At 41.4% G+C, this 25,648-nt stretch overlaps 1 protein-coding gene across 1 annotated transcript in view; it reads right to left on the bottom strand.

Moving 5' to 3' along the window:
• The window catches only part of KCNQ3 (potassium voltage-gated channel subfamily Q member 3), a 245,637-nt gene extending 221,115 nt beyond the window's left edge, over positions 1-24,522 (bottom strand). Inside the window, exon 1 of the mRNA XM_040432900.1 lies at positions 23,579-24,522. Within this exon, the coding sequence (XP_040288834.1) occupies positions 23,579-23,880 (302 nt within the window). The 5' untranslated portion in view covers positions 23,881-24,522. The remainder of the gene's footprint in view (positions 1-23,578) is intronic.
• Between the last annotated feature and the right edge of the window lie 1,126 nt (positions 24,523-25,648).

Below are 25,648 nucleotides of genomic sequence, written 5' to 3'. Positions count from 1 at the left end.
ACACTGGTCGATGGCTTCATCACACTCTTACTTACTGCGGCTGCTTTCTTTTCTGCTGTTACTTTCTTTACTTCTTGGCTTCTTCCTCCATAAAGACTGCTGACACCTTGACTTGGACCGCTGACGACATTACCGCTGACATTCATTTTCTTCACAAGAACTTTGGGATTTTCATCCACAGGTTGAGATGTCTGGGAATTGTTTCCCAGAGTAGGCCTTGGAGCAGGGGCCTTGCCTGGGGAGTATCCCCGCCCAGGGTGACCCCTCCCTGGGCTAGCTCCTGACATGAGGAGGACCACCTACACACGTCCTCTCAGCTAGGAGGCAGTATTATAGTAGTTATATTCTTGTACATAGGAGGCAGTATTATAGTAGATATATTCTTGTACATAGGAGGCAGTATTATAGTAGATATATTCTTGTACATAGGAGGCAGTATTATAGTAGATATATTCTTGTACATAGGAGGCAGTATTATAGTAGTTATATTCTTGTACATAGGAGCAGTATTATAGTAGATATATTTTTGTACATAAGAGGCAGTATTATAGTAGTTATATTCTTGTACATAGGAGGCAGTATTATAGCAGATATATTCTTGTACATAGGAGGCAGTATTATAGTAGTTATATTCTTGTACATAGGAGGCAGTATTATAGCAGATATATTCTTGTACATAGGAGGCAGTATTATAGTAGTTATATTCTTGTGCATAAGAGGAGTATTATAGTAGTTATATTCTTGTACATAGAGCAGTATTATAGTAGTTATATTCTTGTATATAGGAACAGTATTATAGTAGTTATATTCTTGTACATAGGAGCAGTATTATAGTAGTTATATTCCTGTACATAGGAGCAGTATTATAGTAGTTATATTCTTGTACATAGGAGCAGTATTATAGTAGTTATATTCTTATACATAGGAGCAGTATTATAGTACTTATATTCGTGTACATAAGGGCAGTATTATAGTAGTTATATTCTTGTACATAGAAGCAGTATTATAGTAGTTATATACTTGTACATAGGAGCAGTATTATGGTAGTTATATTCTTGTACATAGAAGCAGTATTATAGTAGTTATATTCTTGTACATAAGAGGCAGTATTATAGTAGTTATATTCTTGTACATAGGAGGCAGTATTATAGTAGTTATATTCTTGTACATAGGGGCAGTATTATAGTAGTTATATTCTTGTACATAGGAGGCAGTATTATAGTAGTTATATTCTTGTACATAGGAGCAGTATTATAGTAGTTATATTCTTGTATATAGGAGCAGTATTATAGTAGTTATATTCTTGTACATAGGAGCAGTATTATAGTAGTTATATTCTTGTACATAGGAGCAGTATTATAGTAGTTATATTCTTGTACATAGGAGCAGTGTTATAGTAGTTATATTCTTGTACATAGGAGGCAGTATTATAGTAGTTATATTCTTGTACATAAGAGCAGTATTATAGTAGTTATATTCTTGTACATAAGAGGCAGTATTATAGTAGTTATATTCTTGTACATAGGAGGCAGTATTATAGTAGTTATATTCTTGTACATAGGGGCAGTATTATAGTAGTTATATTCTTGTACATAGGAGGCAGTATTATAGTAGTTATATTCTTGTACATAGGAGCAGTATTATAGTAGTTATATTCTTGTATATAGGAGCAGTATTATAGTAGTTATATTCTTGTACATAGGAGCAGTGTTATAGTAGTTATATTCTTGTACATAGGAGCAGTGTTATAGTAGTTATATTCTTGTACATAGGAGGCAGTATTATAGTAGTTATATTCCTGTACATTGCAGCAGTATTATAGTAGTTATATTCTTGTACATAAGAGGCAGTATTATAGTAGTTATATTCTTGTACATAGGAGGCAGTATTATAGTAGTTATATTCTTGTACATAGGAGCAGTATTATAGTAGTTATATTCTTGTATATAGGAGCAGTATTATAGTAGTTATATTCTTGTACATAGGAGCAGTATTATAGTAGTTATATTCTTGTACATAGGTGCAGTATTATAGTAGTTATATTCTTGTACATAGGAGCAGTATTATAGTAGTTATATTCTTGTACATAGGAGCAGTATTATAGTAGTTATATTCTTGTACATAGGAGCAGTATTATAGTAGTTATATTCTTGTACATAGGAGGCAGTATTATAGTAGTTATATTCTTGTACATAGGAGGCAGTATTATAGTAGTTATATTCTTGTACATAGGGGCAGTATTATAGTAGTTATATTCTTGTACATAGGAGGCAGTATTATAGTATCCATATTCTTGTGTCAGGGAACACAGAAGGATCCCAAGGATCACAAAATCAGTGCAAAATATGGAACTGCTTTGTATCTGTGATATAAGAACTATTCACAAAAAGTGTAATAATAATTAGCAGTGAAATATTTCTATAAATGTAACGTTTCATACATATGAAGATAAATATTAGTAATACTACCTCATGTCTCTAGATTTTCCTACATCCACAGAAATGTCACATTTAAATTTAGAATAAAATTTATGAATAACTGTAAATGTCACAATGTAAAGAATTTAACACAAACGAAAAGAAAAGGAATCTTGTCAAATCCAGGGAATGATGGATATTATAATGTACAGCTTTCTATACACAACATGGCAGGATTTTTCCATTCCTGAAGTGGAAATATGGCTGAAGTGCAGTGGCTGCAGAAATAAATGAACTGAATGCATATCTATGGGGATGCTTTATGAAGTCCTGCATCTACCACATCAGATGCCTGTTTTACATTGACCTTCTGTATTTAAGGGTTTTTCTGACCACCCTCCACCCAAAAAATGTAATATACAGTACTCATCTTTCAAATTCACTATGCTGATGCTTTCTCTTGTTGTAGCTCATTTGCCTTCCATTTTTAGACAGTTATTTTCATATTTTCAGTCTACATAATACCACCACATACTTTAAACACTATGCTGCCATATACACAATAGCCTGCATAATACCATCATACTACAATGTCACTGAATATGCATTATGCAAATAATACTCCCTTAAAGCGACCCTGTCACCAGATCACCCCTATTAAACCAGCCTGGTGGGGCTGATCCTGCTGTTTAAAATGATGCCTTCCTCCTCACTGTCGGCACCATGGTTGTTGATAAAATCATATTTTTATTCCTTTGCTGGCAAGCAATTTCGAGCACCAGGAGGCGGGCGTTTTCAGTACTTGCACCGCTATGCGACGCCTACCGACGTCTAAACACACCCCAGTCCCCTTGATTGACAGCGCTAGACCAAGTCGAAGTTGTACTCTAGCGCTGTCAATCAACGGGAGGGGAGTGTTTAGACATCGGTAGGCGTCGCATAGCAGTGTCCCGCCTCCTGGTGCTCAAAATTGCCTGCCAGCAAAGGAATAAAAGTATGATTTTATCAACAACCATGGCCCCGAGAGTGAGGAAGGCATCATTTTAAACTGCAGGATCACCCCTACCAGGCTATGTGCTTGGTTTAATAGGGGTGATAGGGGGTCAATCCCCAAATAACACCAAACTGAGTTTTTTTTTAGAATGCTGTTTTCAGCCACTAGAACCCTAGGTACATAGGAGAATTATGTAATTTCCTAGATTATCACCCTCTCAAACCGTTCCTGACATATACATCCATGTAGGCTGCTAAATGAATATGACACATAATATACATCCATAGAGAGCTATGGACCTGCAGTAAAAATACTGTAGGTCTGTGAGGTGCAGATTTTCACATATTCTGGATTAACAGGCATCTTAGTAAAATATATAAAACGCACTTGTAAGGGTAGAGAATCCAGCCTGCAAACACAATGATAAAGAAGTTTTCTTCATTTTGATATTATTTAAATAAATAAAAACAAAATATTATTATAATACCATCGAAAATACATACAATGATCATGAGAAGTCGGTTTTTTTTCATTTTCATAACATTTAAAATTTCTGTGCATCACAGATGTTTTCAGGCAGCAAGGGCTTGCTGTGGATCACAGATGTTTTCAGGCAGCAAGGGCTTGCTGTGGATCACAGAGGTTTTCAGGCAGCAAGGGCTTGCTGTGGACTACTTTACCAATGTAATAGCTACAGTCCTTATGTTCCTCTCCCCTCCTACAGACATCGGTACTATTTACAGTAGAGCACGTTGGCTCGTATTGGAGGACCCTCTCGCTGACCCTGGCATACTGTGGCTATTTTTAAGTGCCCTGTAGTTGAGAATAGTTGCACTGTGGCTAATACTATGGGTCATTCTGGTGGCACTGGCTCAGGTAAAAGACCTCTTGCCAGAACCGTATTTAGAGTTCATGCTGCCCTAGTAATACAGTCCCATTCTTCCCCCCCCCCCCATTGTTTTTTTTACAATTTAGAGCTGCATGGGGCCGTAGCCCATCCCGCTAAGCTGCACTCCCTTTAAGTAAAAGTGGGTGCCTAGCCCTCTGCCTAACCCCACAGATGCTGCAGAAGGTATCGACAATGGCATCTGAGGGATTAAATGAATGGGACCATCGCCGATCCTGGGCACTAGAGGCGGGTGTCTGCTGTATTATACAAGCAACACATGCCATGTGTAGAGCGAGTTCAGCAATTGTGTGAGCTCAATATATTCCCTTAATGCATATGATGTACATGTATGGGACTATGCATTAAGGGTTTAACTGGAAAACCGTCAAGTGTGAACTCAACCATAAGAACCAAACGTTATTCAATATGCAAGAAGTGAATGTAAACAAATGGTCCTCGCCGCTTGCAAACCTCATATTCCAGCACTCGATCAATTCGTCCCCTTTAACCAAAAACAGTGCAGTACATGGCTGCATTCTGACATGGGTTATAGTCACATCTGATATACTGTCTGTTACTCTAATTGGCCCCTGAGCTGAGCTCCCCTTCATCACATCTCTTGGGACCCTCTTCGTGCTCACACATGAGTCAACGAGTCACCAAGTCACCCCTTCAAGACAAGTTCAATTGGAGTCAGAACAATCCAGTAAGCATCACAAGGATGAGGGAAGAGAAGAATAGATCTGCAGAGATTAAGGAAGGATCAAGGTTGCCACTCTTAAATATATCGTAGTGAATACATAGATGTAAACGCAAGATAAAAGAATGAGAAGATGACAAGTCACAGGAGTAAGTGAATGAAGACTGTGCAATGTATACAAAGCAGGCAAGAAGTATCTACACAGAAGACCCTCAGCTTTGATCAAAGACATTTATCACATTTCCGTATACCTCTCTGGAATGTGAGAAAAGCTTAGAACCCAGGCACCGTGATGAAATTACCGTACATTTTTGGAAAAAAATAAAAAATTCTTGCCTGGAACAGACAACAGCTACAGTATGATTAAATATTAAAGTCCAATAAAACTGAAAAGCATCCACCATGCAGGTTTAATGGTTTCTGTACGCTCAAGGTCCAGTTCTTCTAAACACTCCATAATGGAATTGTCAAAACGAAAAAAAAAATCAAAGTTACAAAGTGCTGGAGGAGGGTCTTATGAGGTCATCTGTGTTCAAATTCTGCTCACGGGTGCAGAATATTTAACTGTATAGAGGAGGCCTCAAGACGTCAATGCATGGACTTCATATTGGCTGTTAAAAGCCACTTGGGGATAAACAGGAATTTACTATTTTATATTAACTCAAAAAATGCCTGGGTTATACCAGCATGGTCCATATCACTATATACAAGAAGATGTATAACTTATACCAGCTGTACATATATAATTATATACAGGAGATGCCCAGGTTATACCAGCTGTACATATATAATTATATACAGGAGATGCCCAGGTTATACCAGCATGGTCCATATCACTGTATACAAGAAGATGTATAACTTATACCAGCTGTACATATATAATTATATACAGGAGATACCCAGGTTATACCAGCATGGTCCATATCACTATATACAGAAGATGTATAACTTATACCAGCTGTACATATATAATTATATACAGGAGATGCCCAGGTTATACCAGCTGTACATATATAATTATATACAGGAGATACCCAGGTTATACCAGCATGGTCCATATCACTATATACAGAAGATGTATAACTTATACCAGCTGTACATATATAACTATTTACAGGAGATACCCAAGTTATACCAGCATGCTCCATATCACTGTATACAAGAAGATGTATAACGTATACCAGCTGTACATATATAATTATATACAGGAGATGCCTAGGTTATAGCAGCATGCTCCATATCACTAGATACAAGAAGATGTATAACTTATACTGGCTGTACATATATAATTATATACAGGAGATACCCAGGTTATACCAGCATGGTCCATATCACTATATACAAGAAGATGTATAACTTATACCAGCTGTACATATATAATTATATACAGGAGATACCCAGGTTATACCAGCTGTACATAAATTAATTATATACAGGAGATGCCCAGGTTATACCAGCATGGTCCATATCACTATATACAAGAAGGTGTATAACTTATACCAGCTGTACATATATAATTATATACAGGAGATGCCCAGGTTATACCAGCTGTACATATATAATTATATACAGGAGATACCCAGGTTATACCAGCATGCTCCATATCACTATATACAAGAAGATGTATAACTTATACCAGCTGTACATATATAATTATATACAGGAGATGCCCAGGTTATACCAGCATGCTCCATATCACTATATACAAGAAGATGTATAACTTATACCAGCTGTACATATATAATTATATACAGGAGATGCCCAGGTTATACCAGCATGCTCCATATCACTATATACAGGAAGATGTATAACGTATACCAGCTGTACATATATAATTATATACAGGAGATGCCCAGGTTATACCAGCATGGTCCATATCACTATATACAAGAAGATGTATAACTTATACCAGCTGTACATATATAATTATATACAGGAGATACCCAGGTTATACCAGCATGCTCCATATCACTATATACAAGAAGATGTATAACTTATACCAGCTGTACATATATATTTATATACAGGAGACACCCAGGTTATACCAGCATGCTCCATATCACTATATACAGAAGATGTATAACTTATACCAGCTGTACATATATATTTATATACAGGAGACACCCAGGTTATACCAGCATGCTCCATATTACTATATACAGGAAGATGTAAAACTTATACCAGCTGTACATATATAATTATATACAGGAGACACCCAGGTTATACCAGCATGCTCCATATCACTATATACAAGAAGATGTATAACTTATACCATCTGTACATATATAATTATATACAGGAGATACCTAGGTTATACCAGCATGGTCCATATCACTATATACAAGAAGATGTATAACTAATACCAGCTGTACATATATAATTATATACAGGAGATACCTAGGTTATACCAGCATGGTCCATATCACTGTATACAAGAAGATGTATAACTTATACCAGCTGTACATATATAATTATATACAGGAGATGCCCAGGTTATACCAGCATGTTCCATATCACTATATACAGGAAGATGTATAACTTATACCGGCTGTACATATATAATTATATACAGGAGATGCCCAGGTTATACCAGCATGCTCCATATTACTATATACAGGAAGATGTAAAACTTATACCAGCTGTACATATATAATTATATACAGGAGATACCTAGGTTATACCAGCATGGTCCATATCACTATATACAAGAAGATGTATAACTAATACCAGCTGTACATATATAATTATATACAGGAGATACCTAGGTTATACCAGCATGGTCCATATCACTGTATACAAGAAGATGTATAACTTATACCAGCTGTACATATATAATTATATACAGGAGATGCCCAGGTTATACCAGCATGTTCCATATCACTATATACAGGAAGATGTATAACTTATACCGGCTGTACATATATAATTATATACAGGAGATGCCCAGGTTATACCAGCATGCTCCATATTACTATATACAGGAAGATGTAAAACTTATACCAGCTGTACATATATAATTATATACAGGAGATACCTAGGTTATACCAGCATGGTCCATATCACTATATACAAGAAGATGTATAACTAATACCAGCTGTACATATATAATTATATACAGGAGATACCTAGGTTATACCAGCATGGTCCATATCACTGTATACAAGAAGATGTATAACTTATACCAGCTGTACATATATAATTATATACAGGAGATGCCCAGGTTATACCAGCATGTTCCATATCACTATATACAAGAAGATGTATAACTAATGCCAGATGTACATATATATATATTTATATACAGGAGATACCCAGGTTATACCAGCATGCTGCATATCACTATATACAAGAAGATGTATATACCAGCTGTACATATATAATTATATACAGGAGATACCCAGGTTATACCAGCATGGTCCATATCACTATATACAAGAAGATGTATAACTAATGCCAGATGTACATATATATATATATATATATATATATATTTATATACAGGAGATACCCAGGTTATACCAGCATGCTGCATATCACTATATACAAGAAGATGTATAACTTATACCAGCTGTACATATATAATTATCTACAGGAGATGCCCAGGTTATACCAGCATGGTCCATATCACTATATACAAGAAGATGTATAACTTATACCAGCTGTACATACACTACTCACAAAAACTTAGGGATATTTGGCTTGTGGGTGAAATCTCAGGATGAACCTAAAATACACTGTAACAAATGAACAAATGATAAATGAAGTTCCAGCACTGCAAAATAATTGTTGTGTCGCTTGTCTCTTCATTTGTGGTAGCAAAATTACAGCATGTGGATCAAACCTCACACTCCAACACCAGTTTACGCGTTTCAGACACAGTTATGACTAAGGACTAAGTGTCTGAAACGCGTAAACTGGTGTTGGAGTGTGAGGTTTGATCCACATGCTGTAATTTTGCTACCACGAATGAAGAGACAAGCGACACAACAATTGTTTTGCAGTGCTGGAACTTCATTTATCATTGTTTTGCTACCAAAGGACTTACTTACCTGTTCCGTGCACCAGGGGTTGATGAAATCTACTATATGTGAGATGGAATTTTACTATGAACTTAATGTGATCTTCTCTAAACTTTTGAATGCACATGTCCAACTGTTCATTGTTCTAGTACTTTTTGCACAACTTTCTGTTCTCTAACAAGGAGTTCAACGGCAAAATTCACAACAGGTGTTTGATCCATGAATCACCCAATAAATTTCCTGGTTCAAATAGAATTGGTATGTAAACAGTCCTCCTCATCATGCTCTTCACATTTTGATATCATGAGACCAAGACGACACCTAACAATTGATCAACAGTACCTCACATTTGCAAGGTTTCAAGCAGGATGTTCTCAGATGGAAGTGGCCACTGAGCTTAGAGTGTCATCAGCAGGTTGTATCAGAGATACAGAGAGACTGGAAGAGTCACAGAAAGACATAGAAGTGGACGTCCTTTAGGCCACACTGATGGCCGCTTCATTGTGAACGATGCCCTGTGGAATCGGATGATGAATAACACACAACTCCAGGCACATTTAAGGGAAGTGAGAGGCACCGAAGTGTCACATCAGACCATTAGAAACCATTTACATCAGCATGGTATGCATGCTAGATGGCCTGCAAGAGTACCTGAGCACACCACCAGACACAGATGTCCTCATCTTGCATGGGTCAGAGAGCATCTACGTTGGATGGGGGACCAGTGGGCCTCAGTGCTGTTCACTGATTAAAGTCGATTCACGCTGAGCAGAAATGATGGCCACCAACGATGTTGGAGACGTCAAGGAGAGCGCTATGTATCTGCCACTGTCGTCACCAGATGAGCCTTTGGTGGTGGTGGTGTTACAGGGTGGGCAGGTATGTCTAGTCAGTACAGAACTGCCCTACACTTTGTGAATGGTCCAGTGACAAGCCCATACTACCTGAAGAACATCATTAATCCAGTCATTGTGCCGCTGCATGAACCACACAGGCCTAATTTCATCTTCATGGAGGACAATGCGCCAGCTCATCGAGGTCGTATCATTACGGAACGGCTGCTGGAGACTGGGGGGCCTCAAATGGAGTGGCCTTCACCTTCTCCAGACCTGAATCCCATTGAAAACCCTATGGGATCAGCTGAGTCGCCGTGTAGAGGCTCGTAACTCTGTACCCCAGAACCTCAATGACCTGAGGGCTGCCCTTTAAGAAGAGTGGGATGCCATGTCTCAGCAGACAATAAGTCGACTTGTGAACAGCAGGAGAAGTCGCATTCAAGCTGTAATTTATGCTCAAGGCCACAGGACAAGTTACTGAGACGTTTACATTTTTGTGGCCGTATACCCAGCACTGGTGTCGGCTTTTGTTTCAATAAATTGTTTGAGACGAGGAAATCACCATTGTATGCTTCGACTTAATGTCCGACTTTCATGTTATAATATCACTGTAGTGTGAACTTTTTATGTTTTTCATAAATTTCACCTGCAAGTCAAATATTCCTAACTTTTTGTGAGTAGTGTGTATAATTATATACAGAAGGTACCTAGGTTATACTGGAATGGCCCATATTACTATATAGCAATCTTTAGTGGAGGAGGGGGTACATTCTAGACAGACAATTTCCAGGCGTACCATCATGCGGGTTGTCTGCTTTATTTTTTACCTTTTAATACACAGAGAAATGAATAGAAGTAAAAAAAATAAAAATAATACTCATTTTTACAAACCCGCAAAAATGTCTGACTGCAGTGATGATGTTCTTGTTTACCGTATGACCACTGCAACCAATCACTGGCCTCAGAGGTCATTGATTGGCTGCAGCAGTCACATGCAGAATATGGGTACATCATCACTGCATTCAAGAGCATGACGTCATGGCTGCAGCAGCATGGAGAACGGAGGGATGGTGCTGGAATGGAGGGGATTCGAGTAGGTGAATACATTTTTTTTTTTATTATACCAAAAACTTCTTCATATTTCTTTTAAAAATGACTTTGACAACCCCTTTGATGGCTCTCTATAAATTGGTAATTTTACAGCGGTCACATGATCAGTTCATTATCTGACCTGCCTCTTATCATGGCATTCACCAACAACCAGTGTATCCCCTATATACGTGAGGCAGGGGACACGTAGGTTGTAGAGCCCATATTGTCAAGTTACTGACCCCTGACCTCACAGACCTAAAGAATATTGAGCAATAAGCCTTATAATTGCGGAGTCATGAGAGACTGTGCGTATTTACATTGTAGTAAATCAGACATCAGTTGATGTCACAGCAGAATCCAACGTTCCATCAAAAATCAATATCTGCTTTTCACTGCAATAAATAATAAATGTACACAGAGTGTTGGGATCTGGATTATAATTTGAAAAGAAACCCAAGATACAATTTGAAATAGATAGATAGATAGATAGATAGATATGAGATAGATATGAGATAGATAGATATGAGATAGATAGATAGATATGAGATAGATAGATAGATAGATAGATAGATAGATAGATATGAGATAGATAGATATGAGATAGATAGATAGATAGATATGAGATAGATATGAGATAGATATGTAACATCCCAGAGTATGTCACGAAACTCTGTCACCCAGCTTCATTATGTTAAGATGTGAATGTGTTAATATCTGATGTAATCTCACTGTGCATTCCCATGTATTTATCTGTATTTTATATATTTGCTGTAATTTCCATGTACACCAGCAGGTGGCAGCAGTATGTAGCAGATAGTCTGTAGGAAAGTTAGTATACCTAGACTGGAATATACCATTCCAGGCTAGCTTCCCCCATCTGAGGAGGAGTGGAACTTGCCCACTCTTACTTCAGAGGGAGGACAGAAGGTTCTAGGCAGTGTACCAGCCCCCCCCCCCCCCCCCCCAGTTGGGGAAGGCTGCGTGAATAGGAGCTCCCAGAAACAGGGATCCCAACAAAGGATTCAGGCCTAACCTGAGGCCTAAAGAAACCTTCCCAGCCTGAGTTCCTTACCTCAGCTGGATGACAAAAGAAAGCAGCAACTGCAGAACTTCTAGATCTCCAGGACAAAACCACCATTCCCTGCGAGCAGTCCTGTAAGTAACAGATTCCAAATACAAGGAGAAGATAAGTACCTCAATAGCTAGTCAGGCCCAAACCAAAGCAGAACCCAAGACAGAGCAGAAGACAGATACCTGCCAGATCTATAGGCGTATGTTCAGATGCAGAATAGATATATATTATTCCTGCCACATATTGCCAACACCTGCTGGGACCCCAAGACTATTGCTGTATGATTGTATGGATCTAAAGCTGCCACTTATAACATCAAGTAAAGACAAGTTGGACCCTCTTTTCTGTGTGGAATTCCATCATTCCTCCATTACTCCTATTTACAGCACTCAAATTTGTTGCATGTGAGCCGGGATACAGGAGTCCAGCCGTACTACAGGTAGGAGACACCGTTGACACAATACAGAGACAATATTCCCCTCTGGCATTCCTAACCTAGTACGTGTGCTCATACCATCTTAAAGGGCCCTTTCACAGTACCTGCGCAAGCTGCAACTGGCATCACAAACTTAGTTACACCTAAATCTGACACACTGCATAGCAGCCCCCAGTACCCTGCTTGTTGCAGATAGATAGATAGATAGATAGATAGATAGATAGATAGATAGATAGATAGATAGATAGATAGATAGATAGATAGATGATAGATAGATAATAGATAGAGATAGATAGATATAGATAGATAGATAGATAGATAGATAGATAGATAGATAGGAGATAGATATGAGATAGATAGATAGATAGATAGATAGATAGATAGATAGATAGGAGATAGATATGAGATAGATAGATAGATAGATAGATAGATAGATAGATAGATAGATAGATAGATAGATAGATAGATAGGAGATAGATATGAGATAGATAGATAGATAGATAGATAGATAGATAGATAGATAGATAGATAGATAGATATGAGATAGATAGATAGATAGATAGATAGATAGATAGATAGATAGATATGAGATAGATATGAGATAGATAGATAGATAGATAGATAGATAGATAGATAGATATGAGATAGATAGATAGATAGATAGATAGATAGATATGAGATAGATAGATAGATATGAGATAGATAGATAGATAGATAGATAGATAGATAGATAGATAGATATGAGATAGATAGATAGATAGATATGAGATAGATAGATAGATATGAGATAGATAGATAGATAGATAGATAGATAGATAGATAGATAGATAGATAGATAGATAATAGATATGAGATAGATATGAGATAGATAGATAGATATGAGATAGATAGATAGATATGAGATAGATAGATAGATAGATAGATAGATAGATAGATAGATAGATAGGAGATAGATAGATAAACACAGATAAATAGATATGACTGAGACAAATATTAGATAAATATGAAATAGATAGAGAGATATGATATAGATAAATAGATATATATAGATAGATATGAATTTGATATGAGCTAGACAGATAGATAGATTGTGTAGCGGAGACAGACACACTCCTGTTACTATTGGCAACCGTCTGTGGAGTTACATTGCTAACTGTATACAGAGGCTTTTTGTGGCTTTTGATAACCACTAAACTCTGTGCTTCACGTCTGTGTGTTTACCGCCAAGCTCTGTGTCCCATGTTTGTGTGTGCAACCACCAAGCTCTGTGCCCCATGTATCTGTGTGCAACCACCAAGCTCTGTGTCCCATGTTTGTGTGTGCAACCACCAAGCTCTGTGCCCCATGTTTGTGTGTGCAACCACCAAGCTCTGTGCCCCATGTTTGTGTATGTAACCACCAAATTCTGTGCCCCATGTATGTGTGTGCAACCACCAAGCTCTGTGCCCCATGTATGTGTGTGCAACAACCAAGCTCTGTGCCCCATGTATGTGTGTGCAACCACCAAGCTCTGTGCCCCATGTATGTGTGTGCAACCACCAAGCTCTGTGTCCTATGTTTGTGTATGTAGCCACAAAGGTCTGTGCCTCATTTGATTGTGTATCCACCAAGCTCTGTGCCTCACATCTGTGTGTGTAACCACGAAGCTCTGTGCTCAATATTTAACTGTGTAACCACTAAGTTTTGGCCTTCTGTGAGACACTGTCATTGCCTCAATATGAGTAAACTCTGCCAAGTCTGTTTAAGTCACTGCACCAACCTTGAAATAGTTACCAACAGTCCCTAATTTGCAGGGTCTATCTCTAATTTTCAGTATATATGCTTTGAGGGAGGTTCCATGCAATGGTCATAGGCCTACACCCATACATTTCATACTCAATTATAGATATGTAGATGGTTTCTGCACATGAGTTGACCAGGGGCCATCGTATGCAGAATAAAGCACAGACCAGCACAAGAGGTAAGTGCAGTCTGGGTTCTTATGGGGACATCTTGACTGGTTGCAGGTCTTCAAGCTTGAGCAAGCCCATGTGGCCCCTTTGCCAAATATGAGAAGATTCTCACTATAGATGATACAAGATTTTGTGCCAAGTAATAACATTATACAAGATAGGAGAGAACTAACTGATCAGTGAGGGTCCAACCATCCCTCTGTCCTAATTGAGTGTCAGGTCGAGCATGCGCCATGGCACACCATTCATTCTTTATAGGACTGCCAGGCCCCCGTTCTCAGAATCAGTGGGGGTCCCATCCGTCAGACTCTCACCAATCAGTTTAGTTATCTCAATAAAAAAATCCAGAAAATCACACTGTATAATTTTTTAATAATTAATTTACATTTTATTGCATGAAATAAGTATTTGATCACCTACCAACCAGGAAGAATTCTGTCTCTCACAGACCTAATAGTTTTTCTTTAAAAAGCCCTCCTACTCTGCACTCTTTACCTGTATTAATTGCACCTGTTTGAACTCGTTACCAATATAAAAGACACCACACACTCAATCACACACCAACCTCTCCACCATGGCCAAGACCTAAGAGCTGTCTAAGGACACCAGGGACAAAATTGCAGACCTGCACAAGGCTGGGATGGGCTACAGGACAGTAGGCAACCAGCTTGGTGAGAAGGCAACTGTTGGTGCAATTATTAGAAAATGGAAGAAACACAAGATGACTGTCAATCTTCCTCAGTCTGGGACTCCATGCAAGATCTCGCCTCGTGGGGGTAAGGATGATTCTGAGAAACGTCAGGAATCAGCCCAGAACTACACGGGAGGACCTGGTCAATGACCTGAAGAGAGCTGGGGCCACAGTCTCAAAGATTACAATTAGTAACACACTGCCCCGTTATGGATTAAATTCCTGCAGGGCACGCAAGGTCCCCTGCTCACGCCAGCACATGTCAGGCCCGTTAGAAGTTCACCAATGACCATCTGGATGATCCAGGAGGCATGGGAGAAGGTCATGTGGACAGATGAGACCAAAATAGAACTTTATGGTATCAACTCCATTCAACGTGTTTTGAGTAGGAACGATGAGTACAACCCCAAGAACACCATCCCAACCGTGAAGCATGGGGGTGGAAACATCATACTTTGAGGGTGCTTTTTTGCAAAGGGGACAGGACAACTGGACTGTATTGAAGGAAGGATGGATGGGGCCATGTATTGTGAGATTTTGGCCAACAACCCGCTTCCCTTAGTAAGAGCATTGAAGATGGGTCGTGACTGGGTCTTCCAGCATGACAATGACCCGAAACACACAACCAGGGGAACTAAGGAGAGGCTCCATAAGAAGCATTTCAAGGTCCTGGAGTGGCCTAGCCAGTCTCCAGACCTGAACCCAATCGAAAATCTTTGGAGGGAGCTGAAACTCCATGTAGCCCAGCAACAGACCCGAAACCTGAAAGATCTGGAGAAGATATGTGTGACGAATACCATACTCCGACTGACGTCGGACGTCAAATACGAAGAGACAGCGAGATACGGTATGGTCACTGGTTACCAAGGCGTGACGTTACGCCCTCCTGGAGGAGCAGGTAAGGTCAGCTTGATACCGTTTACACAGACACCTCCTGTCCACGTGGGCACAGAGAGGCAACAAGCTGAGAGAGCCTTTTCACTGCCCTAGTAAAACAGCGCTGTCTCAGCCTGGGTATCTGCCACCAGCTTCTAGTTTGATATAAGCCCGGTACGCTAACGGGATTATATAGGGTAAGAAACCAACCAGCAGTAGCGTATAACTAGGCCGAAACACAGACGTGGGGATTCGTGATCGAGATACAAGACAGCACAAGATTAAATTATATATTTAATCGCCTTAAGGGCTCACTAGAAATAACACTATACACACAGAAAATATATACAGTGGTCTGAGGTTACAAATACAATTGATAGGGTACAACACGGTTAAGCAGAACAATAAGTCAGTTTTCCAGTTATAGGAGTCCTGTGGGTTGTGATGCGTTCTTAGCTGGAGTCACGTGGGGGGCAGTGATGTCAGCAAGTTGCAGGTCCCTCTAAACACATGGCACGATGTGACCCCCTTTCAGAGAAAAGACCCGCTCGCTTGCTGGCACAAGCCTTTTAACCTGTAGCGGGCCCCTCCCCTCCCGGCCTCTGGGAGGGGTCCACTGCCCCTCTGCTGGGCTGGAAGCAGATGAGCCACAAAACCAATTAGGGCACCTGGCTCCAGACCAGAATGTCGCAGGGAGGTGGTTCTGGGACCAATGGATCCGCCTGGGTTCCAGCTACCAGTAGAGTCCAAGCATGGTACCGTTATTTGGTTTCTGTGGGGAGATATGTATATCTCTCCTCTCTGGCATCCCACCACCAAACTATGTGATGGACGGGCGATTCATAATTCCTTATGAATCGCAGGTTCCATGATGTCTGATAATGTTAATTGAACTGGGGAAAGGCCTAGACCCCCTGCAGATAGGTTTTTCCTGTTCCATTAGCTGGGTTCCTGGCTAGCTGAATGGAGGTGAGAAATTGTAAACGGTGGCCTGCTAGAGGTTCTCTTCCATATGGCTGGGCTTTGAAGCAGGGCCCCCCTATGGAGTTCACTACCTCTGCTATCTGACTGGTGTGGGAACATGGCTGACATTGAACAATAATCCATATTCCTCACAATATGTATGAAGGAGTGGGCCAAAACCCCTGCTGCAGTGTGTGCAAACTTGGTCAAGAACTACAGAAAACGTCTGATGTCTGTAATTGCGAACAAATGTTTCTGTACCAAATATTAAGTTCTGTTTTTCTGTTGTATCAAATACTTACCGTATTTTTCGCTTTATAGGACGCACCTAGGTTTTTGAGGAGAAAAATAAGAAAATGTTTTTATTTTGAACCAAAAGGTGTGCTTTTGGTGGGTTTTGAACTAATGGTGGTCTGTGGATGACACTATCATGGGGGATCTGTGGATGACACTGTTATGGAGGGGATCTGTGGATGACTCACTGTTATGAGGGCATCTGCGGATGACTCACTGTTATGGGGGCATCTGTGGATGACGCACTGTTATGGGGGCATCTGTGGATGACGCACTGTTATGGGGATATCTGTGGATGACACTGTTATGGGGGGGGATCTGTGGATGACACTGTTATGGGGGGATCTGTGGATGACACATATATAGCATCTTATGCTATATATGTGTCATCCACAGATCCCCCCCATAACAGTGTCCCTGTGTAAATAGTGACCCCCAATATATGGGGTGGAGGCCAGCAACTGGTGTTGGAATCGAATTAGGCCCGGTGGAGTCACTGTACTCTATTACACCGGGCCCCGCTCACAGCAGTCTTTATATGTAAAGTGTAGTCATGGGAGCTTTTTTAAAGTATCGCAATCCTCTGCAGTAGCGCAATCCTCTGTAGTACTCACTATCAAACTACTGTCACTCACTCCGTCACGCGCCTGCTCCGCCTGCTTCATTAATAAAGTGGGAGGAGCAGGCGCGTGATGGAGTGAGTGACGTTACGCTGCTGGCTATAGTGATAGTGAGTAGTACAGAAGATTGCGCTACTGCAGAGGATTGCGATACTTTAACAAAGCTCCCATTATTACACTTTACATATAAAGACGATGTAATAGAGTACAGTGACTGCATCGGGCCCCGCCGCGATTCCAACACCAGTTAGCGGCCTCCAGCCGCTCCTCCCTCCCCGCTGATACATTGCAGGCCGCGCTGTGCAGCATATCGGCCGGTGATGTATCAGCGTCACCAGAAGAAAAATGGCAGCATTCGCTTTATAAGACGCACTGCCATTTCCCCCCCACACACTTTTGGGGGAGGGGAAAGTGCGTCTTATAAAGTGAAAAATTCGGTATTTCATGTAATAAAATGCTTTTTAATTAATTATTTACAAATCATACAATGTGATTTTCTGGATTTTTTTTGATTCTGTCTAACAATTGAAGTGTACCTACGATAAAATTTACAGACCTCTCCATGCTTTGTAGGAAAACTTGCAAAATCGCCAGTGTATCAAATACTTATTTTCCCCAATGTACAGGGAGTGCAGAATTATTAGGCAAGTTGTATTTTTGAGGATTAATTTTATTATTGAACAACAACCATGTTCTCAATGAACCCAAAAAACTCATTAATATCAAAGCTGAATATTTTTGGAAGTAGTTTTTAGTTTGTTTTTAGTTTTAGCTATTTTAGGGGGATATCTGTGTGTGCAGGTGACTATTACTGTGCATAATTATTAGGCAACTTAACAAAAAACAAATATATACCCATTTCAATTATTTCTTTTTACCAGTGAAACCAATATAACATCTCAACATTCACAAATATACATTTCTGACATTCAAAAACAAAACAAAAACAAATCAGTGACCAATATAGCCACCTTTCTTTGCAAGGACACTCAAAAGCCTGCCATCCATGGATTCTGTCAGTGTTTTGATCTGTTCACCATCAACATTGCGTGCAGCAGCAACCACAGCCTCCCAGACACTGTTCAGAGAGGTGTACTGTTTTCCCTCCTTGTAAATCTCACATTTGATGATGGACCACAGGTTCTCAATGGGGTTCAGATCAGGTGAACAAGGAGGCCATGTCATTAGATTTTCTTCTTTTATACCCTTTCCTGCCAGCCACGCTGTGGAGTACTTGGACGCGTGTGATGGAGCATTGTCCTGCATGAAAATCATGTTTTTCTTGAAGGATGCAGACTTCTTCCCGTACCACTGCTTGAAGAAGGTGTCTTCCAGAAACTGGCAGTAGGACTGGGAGTTGAGCTTGACTCCATCCTCAACCCGAAAAGGCCCCACAAGCTCATCTTTGATGATACCAGCCCAAACCAGTACTCCACCTCCACCTTGCTGGCGTCTGAGTCGGACTGGAGCTCTCTGCCCTTTACCAATCCAGCCACGGGCCCATCCATCTGGCCCATCAAGACTCACTCTCATTTCATCAGTCCATAAAACCTTAGAAAAATCAGTCTTGAGATATTTCTTGGCCCAGTCTTGACGTTTCAGCTTGTGTGTCTTGTTCAGTGGTGGTCGTCTTTCAGCCTTTCTTACCTTGGCCATGTCTCTGAGTATTGCACACCTTGTGCTTTTGGGCACTCCAGTGATGTTGCAGCTCTGAAATATGGCCAAACTGGTGGCAAGTGGCATCTTGGCAGCTGCACGCTTGACTTTTCTCAGTTCATGGGCAGTTATTTTGCGCCTTGGTTTTTCCACACGCTTCTTGCGACCCTGTTGACTATTTTGAATGAAACGCTTGATTGTTCGATGATCACGCTTCAGAAGCTTTGCAATTTTAAGAGTGCTGCATCCCTCTGCAAGATATCTCACTATTTTTGACTTTTCTGAGCCTGTCAAGTCCTTCTTTTGACCCATTTTGCCAAAGGAAAGGAAGTTGCCTAATAATTATGCACACCTAATATAGGGTGTTGATGTCATTAGACCACACCCCTTCTCATTACAGAGATGCACATCACCTAATATGCTTAATTGGTAGTAGGCTTTCGAGCCTATACAGCTTGGAGTAAGACAACATGCATAAAGAGGATGATGTGGTCAAAATACTCATTTGCCTAATAATTCTGCACGCAGTGTATATGATCGGCTGTTTGTGTCAGCAATGGGCTGAGCACTTTCTTAGGTCTCACTAGCTTGCTGGGGCCAGCAAAAGAGCTATAATCTATTTGTCTGCCTGTGTACTAACTTCTACCTGATTCCTGGATTCTGACTTTTGGCCACTTGACCTGACCCATGCCTATTCTCTATTCAGACCCTATGCTGCCTGCCCTGACCTCTGCCTGTTTCCTGACTACATGTAATACCTGATCCCTTTGTACTTTGCAGCGGTGTCTCTGACCCTGTGGGTCAGCAGCTAACCATGTTGGGACTATTTCAAGAGCTAGCGGCCTGGTGGCTCCCCTGCAGTTAACACCAGATCTCTGTATAGGGGTTAAAAAGAGAAAACCAGGGGACCAAGAGGATAATGCCCTCAAGACTAACCCAAAGTCAGACCAGTTGGTTCCTACAGTTGGTCCATTCTGATGACTTTACCTGAGGTATGCCAGGAGCTGGCTCAACATCCTGTCCCCATGAGCATCTGCTGGATTTTATGCACGTTAATCCACCTGCCTGAACGCCTTGACTGTTGCCTCAGTCCTTGCTACTCTGGAGGGTTTAAACTCTCTTGCTTCCCATATTGATCTCTGGTTCCAGGAACGTGCCAAGGAAGTAGACAATGAGAGAAGACTTATTTAGTTGCTGCCTTTTTCCAGAGATCCGCAATACACCCGGCCGGCACCCCCATAGAAATGCCTATTCTTGTCCGCAATTGCGGACAAGAATAGGACATGCTCTATTTTCTTGCGGAGCTGCGGACCGAAAGATTGGGGGCGCGCTTTGGAAATGCGGATGCATAGTGTGCTCTCCGCATCTCTTCCGGCCCCATAGAGAATGAATGGGTCCGCACCTGTTCCGCACAATTGAGGAACTGGTGCGGACAACACTTGCGGACGTGTGAATGAGCCCTAACCTAGCTGATTATTGGTACGTGTAAACCCGCCTTTATACTCTGGCTTGGCAGGAAGATTCCTGCATTGGGCCTTGGTGGTGACCTCCATTAATGGAAAGTCTCTCTCTGAGACCATCCGGTAAGTCACTGAGCCCTTGGAGCTTCAAGTGGGCGCTCTCCATTTGGATAAAATTTCCCTGTATGTTCTGCCTGTCTACCTGTCCACTTCTGCTGGGACTGCCTTGGTTCTGTCTACACAGTCTACTTCTAGACTGGAACTCTGATAGATTCTTTGTTGGAGTTCTGCCTGTCACTCCTGATGCCTGACTACTGTGTAGCCTCTCCAAAATCCACTTGGACCCCAACATGTGCAAGACACGCTTCCTGCCTCCACATCATCCCTAGGATTGTTCTACTGATCTAGACCCCATGGTCCGGTTTACCCCCTCTATCTGGGCCTAGGTCCCAAGCTGTTAGAGCATGTTCGAGAAAACTTTGAGAGAGACGTTTTTTCCAAAAGTCCGTCAATCCAGCTGATCAGGAGGTGATGCCTCAACACATCTTCAATCCTACCAATATTGTGCCAATGAATCCGGTTGGGTTAAGCACCCAGAATAAAGTTCCTCTTCCTGTATCTTTCTCTTCTGAAGTACCAGCAGTTGACTCTGCTGCAAGTAAAATTTTCTTCTAAGACGAGAGAGTGTGTATGGGGAAGGAATGTCATGGAGACGCTCTCTGCCTGCCACCATGCCGCGATATGGAACGGGTATGGGAGCTGTATCATTTACCTAGCTTCTGCCCGGGGCTGGCCGTCAGACTCCTGTGTTCCTCACCGCAGACAGCAGTTTGGCTGCTAGGTCTCTTCCTGTGTGTGTATTAGGGTCTAGTCACTAAACCTCACCCTTCAGTACTGCAAGGGTTAATTCCCCTTTTGCTCTGCGTGCAGCTGCTTGTCTAGTGAGCTAATAGGTTTTCCTATATATGCTGGGCTGTTTGTTCCACTCTGGGGCAGCAATCTCTTAGGTCTCGCTAGCTTGATAGGCCCTGCAAAATAGTTATAATCCATTTGCCTGCCTGTGTGCTGACTTCTGCCTGATTCCTAGATTCTGACTTTCTGCCGCTTGACCTGACCCATGTCTGTCAGACCCTGTGCTGCCTGTCCTGACTTCTGGACTGTGGATTTGCACGTACTCTGCCTGTTTCCTGACAATGAGTATTCTCTGATTCCTCAGTGCTTTGCAGTGGTGTCTGACCCTATGGGTCAACAGCCAACCACATTGGGACTATTGCAAGAGCTAGCGGCTTGGTAGCTGCCCTACTGCAATGGCCATATTGCTGTATAGAGGTTAAAGGATGAATACCAGTGGATGGCCAGAATAATGCCCTCGGGGCTAACCCCAAGTTAAACAAGTTGGTTGGTAGATAAATAGATAGATATATACACAGATATAAGATAGATAGATAGATAGATAGATAGATAGATATGAGATACATGAACACATAGATATATAGATATAAGACAATTATCAGATAGATATGAAATAGTGAGAAATGAGAGATAGATAATAGATAGATAGATAGATAGATAGATAGATAGATAGATAGATAGATAGATAGATAGATATGAGATAGATAGATAGATAGATATGAGATAGATAGATATGAGATAGATAGATATGAGATACATGAACACATAGATATATAGATATAAGACAATTATCAGATAGATATGAAATAGTGAGAAATGAGAGATAGATAATAGATAGATAGATAGATAGATAGATAGATAGATAGATAGATAGATAGATAGATAGATATGAGATAGATAGATAGATAGATAGATAGATAGATAGATAGATAGATATGAGATAGATAGATAGATATGAGATAGATAGATATATGGATGGATATAGATGATAATAGATAAAACATAACATTTCCATTCTAATTAGAATCTCAGCACAACACCTTTGCCGGTTGCCATGGTAACATGGAATGCTGCATGTACACTGTAGACACACAGCTGAGCAGGAGGCGGTGGAGAACACCATTGGGTCATCTCTTCCTCAGACTCCCTGAGAGGATGAACTCATTTTGATATTTTGTAATAGAAACAATGCAGAACACATATGTCATCCCAGACACACGGCGGCGTCTCCTCCATCACGTCCCCCTATCCAGCGCACGGCCATACACCGCCTCAATCAGCGTCCTATCAGACACAGAAACGCAGGGCACAGCTAGAAGACGCTCACAGCCATCCTGCCCATAACAGCAGGCCCGCTCACACATGAGCGAGAGCAGGTCCAGTGTGAACGACAACATATCCACTCTGCTGCCAGATAGCAACTACTCTTACTGTATTCTGACACCACAACCCATAGAACTTAATAGAGACCCCTTAGAAAAGCCATTGGATGCGTCTGTGAACACAATGGCTCTATGTGTCTCTTATGACAGGGGTTGTCCCATTGCCATGGTGTAGCCGTAGCCTCGGAGACGTGACAACCAATTGCCACTATTCCATCAGATATAATATACAGGATATCAGACATATACTGCGTCATATTCCCCCCGCACATTATATTTAGACATGTATGTATGTTTGTCAGGTGCAGGATACTTACACAAAGGCATGATAGAGCAGAGCCCACCCTCTTGGTCTCTCCAGAGCATCATAAATTAAAGTTTGCACCCTCCTGTACTTAGCGTTGTTCCTCTTGACCGGTCGGGTACAGTTCAGAGGTGTTTTAACCAAAAGCCCAATTCCCTGTGGGTTACGCTTCACGTCCTCCTTCCCTGCTCCCACCAGCAGCAAGGTCCCATCTTTATCCAGTCCGGTCCCTAGACAGCTGGGTTCCAGATCCCCTTTCTTCTCACCCTTGTCATCTCTAGGTGGACCCTCTGAGTGTTTGCTCTTCAGCCCCATCTTGACTGATCCTACTGGTCCTGTAGGGTGAGCTGCTGGAGGGGAGGCCAGGGAGACCCAATGCCATGATCTGATGAGAAGCAAGGGTTACATCTCCAGCAGGTCGACCTGAATGAGATCACAGATGGGTATCACCATCACCGTACGTCCACTCACATACAAAATGTGGCCACCACTATGTCATCTAGTTCCAGAACCAGCAGACCATCTTCATGCCAGCACTGACCAGCCTACTGCTCTGCTATCTTCAGACAGGTCCCCAATCTCAAGTCAGGGAGTGGCCCATTGTACGTTTCCAGCAGCCTCAAAAATCACTTCCCAGACACCGAATTGTTGGCACATTGTTGTATTTGCTCACATGATATGTGCCTTGAGGTTTGGGTCTAACCAGAGCTGGCAGTCAGATGGTCAGACCCTGCTGTGCATGATAATCGTGCAGCTCCATCTCATGTCTGCTGCCTTGCAAGCTAGATGCCTCCTACTGCTGCTCGGTTCCTGGTGATCCAAGGGCTCGAATCCTGATTTTCCTTGCAGAATAAGGAGAAGCGATGGCTTCCCTACAGGCAATGCATGAAAGACAAGGACCAGCTGAGGAGATCATGCATCCTGCTCTGGCTGTCACTCATTCATTGATGAATTGCAGAGGACCTTCCTCCTCTTCTGCTGCTGCTTGCTGAGCTCAGTCTGATAGGGAAAGACTCGGAGAGATGGGAGGAGGGGGGTATAGGAGGGGCTCAGGGTGAAACACATAATAACACTGAGCTGCCTCTACTGACACAAGTGCGCCTGGGGATGGAGAAGACATGGACGTACATCCAGGGAGTCCTAACTGGTGGCCTCTGTCATCTGCAGGATCCAGAAAAGCAATAGTTAAACGAAAGACGCCTTCAGTAATTGATGGAATTTGAATTTTTTTTCACACCGTCAGAGAATGAGGCGCACAATGATACCCTCATGTGACCCGGCGCAGACAGAATTCCCACCACAGACTCTCAGTTGGCCATTCATTAGGACCGACGTGTAATCTCTCAGATCCTCCACAATTAGTGAGAGGTGCACCATTGTGGTGTGTCTCTGTGGGTCGTGCGACAGAACGGAAATCTATGCTAGCCAGGGAGCTGGTGTAAATTTCCTGGCATAGATAACAATAAATCTACCCTGCTGGCTATAGTTACCCCTGCAATGCCCTGATTTTTGGAAAAGTGGGAAGTGGGGATCTAAATCCCCTCAACATTGCAAAATTTTGCACAAGCATGACGTGCACCAAGCTTTGTGGCTTTCTGATGGCAGTTTTCTGGTGTGAAGGGCTTCATAAATGTTCCGCAAAACGGACAAGAATAGGACATGTTCTATCTTTTTTGCGGGGCTACGGAACAGACATACTGATGTGGACAGCACATGGTGTGCTGTCCGCATTTTTTGCAAACTCATTGAAATGAATGGGTCCGCATCCTATCCACAAAAAAAAAACAAAAAAAAACGGACACATAAAGAATATACGTTCGTGTGCATGAGGCCTTATTCACACGTCAGTGACTCATGGACGTGTACTGTTCGAGTTCTCCACAGGCGGCACACGGATCCATTGATTTTAATGTGTTTATTCACACACGGTTATATATCCTATGACCGTGGATGGGGCCATGAGGGACTGGGTGCCATTTTGGTATATATCAACCGCCCTCTTGCTGGGATCACATGGTGTTGGTTTGCATCATTAGACCCTCAATAACTCCAGGACTTGCGGCCATACTACAGGTCCAAAAAT

Source organism: Bufo bufo, chromosome 5 (assembly GCF_905171765.1).
Source record: "Bufo bufo chromosome 5, aBufBuf1.1, whole genome shotgun sequence".
NCBI lineage: Eukaryota > Metazoa > Chordata > Amphibia > Anura > Bufonidae > Bufo > Bufo bufo.
Note: the sequence above shows the minus strand (reverse complement) of the source record. Positions and strands in the feature narration are given on the sequence as shown.